General features: G+C 41.3%; 1 protein-coding gene across 1 annotated transcript; it reads left to right on the top strand.

Annotated features, from left to right (window-relative positions):
• The first annotated feature begins 325 nt into the window (after window positions 1–325).
• LOC117484419 (general transcription factor II-I repeat domain-containing protein 2B-like) lies at window positions 326–8,862 on the top strand. Its single transcript, XM_034132883.1, has 2 exons — window positions 326–1,371; window positions 8,660–8,862. Exons 1-2 carry the CDS (start codon window positions 363–365, stop codon window positions 8,860–8,862), a joined length of 1,212 nt encoding a protein of 403 aa, XP_033988774.1. The 5' UTR covers window positions 326–362.
• Window positions 8,863–9,096: the final 234 nt, after the last annotated feature.

The raw sequence follows: 9,096 nt of genomic DNA, 5'->3' as shown, positions 1-9,096 counted from the left end.
AAAACAGTAAGCCGTTCTCGGAGGGGGAGTTTGTCAAAGAGTGCTTGGTGGACTCTGCAGCACTAATATGCCCTGAAAAAAAAGCCGCATTTGAGCAAGTCCCGCTGTCCAGGCGAACCGTGACTAGAAGGATCGAGGACATTGCGGGGAATCTGGAGCTTCAGCTGCAACGTGAAGTGGCAAGTTACGACTTTTTCTCCTTGGCTTTGGACGAGAGCTGTGATGTCCGCGACACAGCCCAGTTACTCGTATTCGTCCGCGGGATAACACCGGACTTCAAGATTACGGAGGAGCTGGCAGCAATGCGGTCGATGAAAGGGACGACGACAGGGAGCGATCTGTTCACGGAGGTAAACGAGTGCATGGACACGCTGGGACTGAAATGGGACAGACTGGCAGGTGTCACAACGGACGGTTGTCCAAATCTTACCGGAAATAATGTCGGACTTTTGAAACGTATGCAAGATAAAGTGACTGAAATTGACGCGGATCAGAAACTGGTCTTTTTGCATTGTATTATACACCAACATGTGTTGTGCAAGTCAGTGCTAAAACTTAACCATGTTATTGATGTTGTTACTAAAATAGTAAACTTCATCAGGGCAAGAGCTTTGAACCACAGACAGTTTATCGCACTTTTGGAGGAGCATGAGACTGAGCATTGTGACATCGGCTACCACACAGCTATCAGATGGCTCAGCCTGGGCAAAGTGCTAAAAAGAGTTTGGGACCTGAAAGCAGAGATTCGAGAGTTTTGTGAGAAGAAAGGCAAAGACTTCCCAGAGCTCTCAGATGAGGACTGGATGGCAGATTTTGCATTTGCTGTTGATGTGACTGCACTGATGAATGAACTGAATACCAAACTGCAAGGCAAGGGCCTTTTTGTTCATGAAATGCACAGCCTGGTGAAGGCTTTCATGACAAAGATGCAGTTTCTTTCAAGCCAACTGGAGAGCAACAATCTCACTCACATGCAAACCCTGAAAGAAGTCACACCATCAGCTGATCACCTCCGCAGGTACTCATCCATGTTGGGAGCATTGCATGGTGAGTTTTCGAGGCGATTTGAAGATCTCAGAAAAATCGAGGATGAAATGCACCTGATTTCCTCTCCCTTTACCTGCAGTGTGGATAATGCACCCAGTGATGTTCAGCTGGAACTCATCGACCTGCAGTCTGATGCAGTACTGGCAGAGCACTTTAAGTCAGGATCTCTGCTGGATTTCTACTCTTCTCTCAAGGAGGAGAACTTTCCAAACATGAGGAGACATGCTCAGAAGATGTTGGTTCTCTTTGGCTCGACCTACATATGTGAACAAACATTTTCAATTATGAAGTTTACGAAATCCAGGTATAGATCCTCTCTCACTGATGATCATCTGTCAGCTGTGCTTCGCATCTCCACCTCAGACATTCAACCTGACTTTGATGCACTCGTTAAAGCCCAGCAGAGACTAGATTTCTCTCACTGAACAAGAAAAGAGAACTTAAAAACACCAAATGAGGTGGTTAGACTACAAATGTTGGCATGTAAAGGCACCAACTAGCAGTGAACTGGGACACTTTCTTTGGAAGCCTTTTTCTCAAAATCACAGTTCAGTGATGTTTAGTGACAGTTCAATATGATGTATCTTGCTTAATATTTGGAGTACAAAGACAATATTGTGATGTCTTTAGAATGCTAAGAACCTCTTTCCAACAGTAAATCAAACTCAAAATGTGTTTGAGTGAATGTGACTGAAAATGTTCACTAATATGAGTCACAAATGGTGAAAAACGTTCATTTTGTTTACCATTGTTTTGGGAAATTTGATTTAATAAATGACATTTTTTTGTAAGGCAACCTCACTTTTTCATTGCTTAACTATAACATATACTCTTACCAGCTTGTCAAAACAATGCTATTTACTGCTTTTTATAAAGAAATACAATTAATATTATGCAGAATTGAGTTCAGCCTTTTGGCCCGGCCCTCCACAATATTTTCAGTTTCTCATGTGGCCCCATGGAAAAAATAATTGCCCACCCCTGGTCTAAGGGGTATTGTGAAGGCAGGGTTGCCAACTCTCACGCATCTGGCGTGTGACACACGCTTTCACTCTCAATCTCACGCTCTCACGCTGCCCAAACTATTCTCACGCCAAAAACAAGAATACGAAGACTAGAAACGGTTTTGAAAACTTTTGTCACGTAGTGATCGTCTTCTCAATAGAACATCTTTGATAATGTCTTCTGGCCAATCAGAATCACGATAACGGCGTGGTGTTGTTGCAGGAAGTCCCGACGGAGAATACTTTTGCGGTAGTACATCTCTATACATCGATACAACATTACGTGTTGATAGAAATCAACACGTAATGAAATAAGACCCCACGGTTTGATGATTGATAGGTATGTGGGCTGTCTTTCATTTTGACACACAGAACAATGGGGGCTATCCACCCTTATCCACAATGTAAAGTAATTCACACAGCCTCTTCCCTCTTCTCTCTGTGAGGAGCAGCAGGTTCAGCTTTCAGAACAAAGTAACAAAAAACTAAAATGGCATTCATTTTTTTAAATGTGTAGTAATAGATTTATTTATTTTTCTTCTCAAGAGAGTACCAGAATGTGTATTTTATGTTAGTATTTCAAAAAAATCTCCTGGGGGAGAATCCCCCCAGACCCCCCTACAGGGGTTGGGTTTTCAGCATGTCAACTCTTTCACCTGTGGGGAAATTGCAGGATTGGCTCCAGGTCGCCCTTTTTATTTACTACAAGACAAATGTGCCTTTTTATTTCATACAGTTCAATTTGGATTGAGAAATAATCTAAACCTCACGCGTGGCGTTTCACTGTCGGGGGGATGTATGTATGTAATTACATTGCAAATACTGACTTGAGCCCCACCACAAGGGTTAGCCCTACCATAGATTACGCAACAAAAATACTCTGAAGCGCATGCGCAGATCTAAGATCCAGTAGAAATGATAAAAAAGTAAAAGTCTGCTGCTTATTGTTCTACTAGGCCAAAATAGAGTCAAAGAGTATATGAGAGTGAGAGTGTGTTAATTAATATATTTGGCAGTTTGGAGTAAGTCTGTAGATTTGTTTGTGTGTGTGTTTCATGTATAGGCCTCTCACGATAATTAATTTTGTTGGATACATTTTCCCGGAAATTATTGCGATAAACGATAATATTGTCGGCACCGTTGTATGACCATTTTAGACCACTGACATAATGATAATTTATAATAATTATTCAAGTACATCCTTTCAAACTGCTAGTCACATCCTCATGTAAATGGCAATTTATCGAGGTCAGAAAAGTTATCGAGTTCATTTTATTTATCGTACGATAAGTCAATGAATTGCTTATCGCGACAGGCACACAATAAAACAGTGGAAACAAACATGTTTGACTTTCATTAGTGAATGAAACTGTGTGCCCTTTATAGTCTGTGTCCATTATTGTGTATTTGTATATATTGTATATATATCCTATATATATGCTAAGGTCCTGCTGCTGACACGATAGCAGTCATTTCGTGCGCATATGTGTAATTAAACCGAATTAAACCCATGATATCAAAATCTCACTCCAGCCAGGTACCCAAAGTTGGCAACCCTGGTGAAGGTTTCAATTTTTTAACCACATCAGATAACTCGGGCAGTGAAACCAGGTCAAATTGCTCGAAGACAGCTGAGCACACAGGAGACACTGCTGGGTCTAAGGTGAGAGGAGGAGTAGAGATGGGCGAGTCCTGATTCATCCGGATCATTAACCCGGATCCTAGAAATGAGCTGGTCGTGACGAGTCTCCCCTCTCCATTAACCCGAGTCCTTTGAGTCCCACACTTGGTGTGACGTACAAATTAAAACTATAAATTGCGTCACTCGCTACTCTCTTTATAACATGTAAAATCACATTTTACCCCAAGTCCATCTACCCTTTAGCAAGTAGGATAGCTGCCAGAAGTTATCGTTTGGCTCAGGGGAGGGGACACGGATCAGTGAAACTTCCTGCAGACTCGTGGGGACTCAGAGGAGCCGACGGCTCCTAACCGTAATAGCATAGCAGATCCAGAGATCCATACTCGTCATGTGCACGAGCATAGCCCCTCCTCCAGCACCCGGCTCCCGCGGCTATATTATGCACGAGTCAACAGCAGACTCAGAGATTCGCAAATCCTGACTCACTGTGCAAAACATAGCAGACTCGTGCGGACTCAGAGCCGTAACCGTATAGCAGCAGATCCAGCAGACTCGTCATCATGCACGATTCAACAGCAGACTCAGATTCGCTAAATCGCAAAATTACCCTTTTTTTGGTGATCAATATGTTTTATTAAAGCAAAAGACACCACTTTACACACATTTAACACATACAAACACCAGTATTGCAATGGTTACGCAGTCCATGAGAAAATATGGGGGGGAATATGATTAGATATAATTATATGTATAATAATAATAATTGTATAATTAAGACATTTTATATATTCTAACTGTTTTGCAATCATTGTCATTGTTTGTTTCTTTTTGTGTGCTATGTTCAAAATAAACGTTTTGCCAAGTAAGATCCTTATTGGAAATACAGCTATTACACGCAGGAGACTGTTGCACAACATGACAATTTTGTTAGAAGTCTACACTGAAACTTCATTTAGAGCCGGAAACATAATGGACTTAATCAAAATCGCGGGATCCGTGAATCCAGGTCAATGATCGAGAGAGACCAGTAGCCTACGAGTTAGTCAGCGGAACTTCACAGACTCAGATTCGCAAATCCTGACTCACTGTGCAAAACACAGCAGACTCGTGCGGACTCAGAGCCGTAACCATATAGATCCAGAGATCCAGCAGACTCGTTCTCATGCACGAGTCAACAGCAGACTCAGATTTGCCAAATCGCAAAATAACCCTTTTTTTTGTGATCAACATTTTTTATTAAAGCAAAATACACTGTGTAGCGGAGGTTAATATAACGTCAGTTTAATATGCTCGTGAAATGCAACACGTTTTCGGTTTCACCGATAGGATTTCGACGGTCTTGGTGATGCTGACTCATATGACTCAAATGACTCAAATGACTCGTATGATCCGGATCTCTTCAATGACTGACTCAGAAGACCCTGAGTCCGTAAAAGGATCCGGATTTGCCATCTCTAAGGAGGAGGTGAAGATCCGATGGCCAAGACTTTATCATTAAAAAATGAAAGGAACTTTTCACATAGAGTAGGTGATGGTGTTGTGGAGATCCAGCACTCACACAACAGGAAAGAATGAAACAGAGAGGAATCAATAAAACACAAACACAGATATAGCTGATCAGTAATTATTATTTAGTTGTTGCAACAAACAAACAATAGTGTAGAGTGGTCCTTCCTATTCTACACATTGGACAAATTTGGTCTTGGCAATAACTTTTTGAAATGGGTGAGAATACTGTACACCAACCCACAAGCGGCTGTTGTAACTAACGGATTAAGATCAGAATACTTTCCAACACATAGAGGCACCAGGCAGGGCTGTCCACTGTCTCCTCTCCTCTTTGCGCTAGCCATTGAGCCACTGGCTGAGATCATTAGAGCCACGCCTTCCATACATGGCTTGCAGCTTGGAGAGATATGTCATAAAATAAGTTTATATGCGGACGACGTCATAGTGTTTTTATCCCAGCCTGAGATATCAGTCCCAGCTCTCATTGAGAGGGTAGATTGGTTTAGTAATTTTTCTGGGTATAAGATCAACTTAAATAAATCCGAAGCTATGCCTCTGGGTAGTCTTAGGACTATACCAAATACAATGCCATCCTTTCCTTTTAAATGGTCTCCATCCGGTTTTGTATATTTAGGTATATTTATTACCCCGTCATTTAATCAACTGTACAAAGCCAATTTTACTCCATTATTTGATAAGGTAAAACAAGATTTAGATCGCTGGACCTCACTCCCTATCTCCTGGCTTGGGCGAATAGCTCTCATTAAAATGAATGTATTACCCAGGTTGCTTTATCCCATTCAGATGATTCCTATTTTATTTTCAAACAGGGTGCTTAAGGATCTGAACAGCTGGCTTAGCTCTTTCATATGGAACAAACGTAGACCTAGACTAAAAATGTCGGTGCTGCATCTGCCTGGCTCTATGGGTGGCTTAGACCTGCCAAATATTAAAGTGTATCAGCTCTGTGCTCACCTGACAGCAATATCTCAATGGATAAAGAATGATGTCTCTTCTACATGGTTGGATATTGAATCCTCATTATCAAAATGTGCTCTACAGGACTTACTGTATTTTGGGAGTTTTAAAAACATAAAAGAAAAATGTACCAACCCAATCACAATTAATGCTTTGAAAGCATGGCGCTCATCTCGCCGTATGGAAGGGAGGCTCAAATTGACTTCCATTTTCACCCCGATAACCAACAACCCAGACTTTTTGCCAGGAGTAATGGACCCTAGCTTTCAGCAGTGGCGTAACAAAGGCTTAACTAAATTGGGGGACTTGTTCAATGACAGTTGTCTCATGTCATTTGATCAATTGAGGACAAAGTATCAGCTCCCAAGACACGACTTCTTTCGTTTTTTGCAGATCAGGCATTATATCACCAAGAATACAACCCTTATAGATCACAGGGAAGTATCTGTCATTGAGAAATTCCTGTACCGTCAACCAGGGAGATTGTCTCTCAGTTTGTTTTATGAAGTATTGCGAGGCATGACTCCTAATAATACGCAAAGAGTCAAAGGGGCTTGGGAGAGGGAATTGTCAGTGACTATCGATGAGGAGACATGGGAAGATGTCTGGAATTATGCCAAAAAGATATCCATATGTGCCAGAGCAAAAGCAATACAATTGAGAATTATACACAGAATACATATATCCCCTAATCGTAGGCACTGTTTTAACCCCTCACTCTCCCCCATGTGTCTAAAATGTAAAACAGAAATAGGAACCCTGACCCATTGCTTCTGGTCATGCTGCAAACTTCAGCAATATTGGTCTGACATATTAGTTGAAATGGAGAAGATATTTCATAGACATTTAGATATGGACCCGCTGTCTTTGATTTTAGGTCTACCAGTCAAATCACTACCTACTGCTGCGAACAGAAGATTATATAATGTCCTTACTTTTGCTGCTAGGAAAAATATTTTATTACAGTGGATTAAGGATCAGGTCCCATCTCTCAAAGGCTGGCGCAACATTATATTTGAGTTGGTTCCCCTGGAATATCTCACAAATGTTTTACATGCCAAATCTGATCAGTTCTATAAAATCTGGCAGCCTTACTTAGATTTCCTTGGACCTGAATTGTCGGCTATTATTGTTAAAGGAACCTCATGAATCACCTGTCATCATAAATTCATCATCAATCATAAATGTGATACTCCTGTAACCACCTACATATGTGTATGTTTGAGACTGAGCTGTCTGTTTTTTGTAATTTTTTGTCTTTTTGCTTTGTAATTATGTACTTGTCATGTATGTGCTACGTCATTATTGTGTTGTGAAAATTGAAAAAATCAATAAATATATTGTTTAAAAAAAAAAAAAAAAAAAGAAACCAGATACCAGGCTAAACTTTAGCGTAGTATAACAGCAAAACACACACCAAAAATGATGAACAATTAAAACAAGTTAATAATAACAATCCAAATAGTTACCAAAATAAATGTCCAGCTGAAAACGTTTTAGGAATAGTAGGGCATAATGTTCGAACAATGTTATCAAAAACATCTTAAGAAGGTTATCAAAAACATCTTAAGAAAGTTATCACCAAACATTTTAAGAATGTTTTTAGAGAACGTTATCCTACCTTCAGAAGAACATTCTGGGAACCAAAAGAAAACTTCCCGCTGAAAACATTCATAGAACAGTGAATGGTAACATTCTCAGAATGTTTTTAGAACCAAACATTTCTAGCTGGGGGAGCAGGGGGAGACAGGAGAGGCTGATTCAGGAGCCCAGACACACTCGCAACTGAACCAAAAACAAATAAATAAACAAGTTTCAATGTTTTTTCATATTGGATATGGTATGTTATTGGTTATGGCCATGTTCTTATGATTTTATGATTATACAAATGTTACAGTTCAGTTCTGGGTGTAGTCTCTTTATTTCCCCCTCAAAATGCACCAAATTGATGCATTTAAGTCCGAAAAAAAAAATCTTACCGGGGGAGCATGCCCCCGGACCCCCCAAGAGGATTTGAGGTCCATCCCCACTTAAAATATGTTGACACGAATAGGTTCCTAAATACATTTGCACATTTAAAAAAAAAAGTAACCCATGTCCATATGTTTATTATTAGGTAGTAGATTTAAACTATAGGGCTATCACTATGGGCAGCAACGCTGTAAATATTGACAAATAAATCCAGCAAAATCCAGCCTGGCTGGGTGTATTGTGGAGGCTATTTTTATATAACATTAGAAAGACTGATTCTTATTATTACATTATAAGCAGGGGTGCACATAACTGGTACGCATGCGCGGCAAACACCTGAAATGCGTACCGTCACTTGTCTCACTAAGCGCATTTGCGTACCGGCGGACTAGCATTTCCAGAAGGCGCTTCGATCACTGGACGACAGAGCCAGTCGCCGTGCGCACAGACGGAGCTGCTGTTAACGTCGGTGTGTACAACGGAGTTGTGCCACAACTTCTGGCGTGAGTTCCACGCGAGTGCTCCACTAGCGCCCACCCCACCCCTCCCGTCGACGTTCAATACCACACCCCCAGCCACACCCCTCCCGTCGACGTTCAATACCACACCCCCAGCCTAAAGACCACACCCCCTCCCGTCGACGTTCAATACCACACCCCCAGCCACACCCCCCCTGTCGACGTTCGCGAAACAGAGGGGCTGAACACATAACCTTGCGTACCAAACATTGTCTCCTGGTACTCATTTGAGTAACTCACTAAGAAAGTTATGCGCACCCCTGATTATAAGCTTATTGTGCTCATTTATGTGGCTGTGACTTTGGAATAAATAGACGTCTTTAGCCTGCAATACAGAGTAGCAAGGTCAGGTGCAGACACTGGAAGAATACAAAGAGTTATTCATAAACAGGACATCACTCCGGCCTTGAGCTTTGGGTGAGCTCCG

This window comes from Trematomus bernacchii, unplaced genomic scaffold (assembly GCF_902827165.1).
Source record: "Trematomus bernacchii unplaced genomic scaffold, fTreBer1.1, whole genome shotgun sequence".
NCBI lineage: Eukaryota > Metazoa > Chordata > Actinopteri > Perciformes > Nototheniidae > Trematomus > Trematomus bernacchii.
The sequence above is the reverse complement of the archived record's forward strand: the minus strand, read 5'-3'. Positions and strand labels throughout refer to the sequence as shown.

Bases quoted from the DNA above. Each gene is read 5' to 3' on its own strand.
- LOC117484419 (XM_034132883.1), top strand. From the start codon at position 363: ATGGACACGCTGGGACTGAAATGGGACAGACTGGCAGGTGTCACAACG. The intron at 1,372-8,659 runs ATGATCATCTGT...TTCTGGCGTGAG, and splicing joins GTATAGATCCTCTCTCACTG to TTCCACGCGAGTGCTCCACT.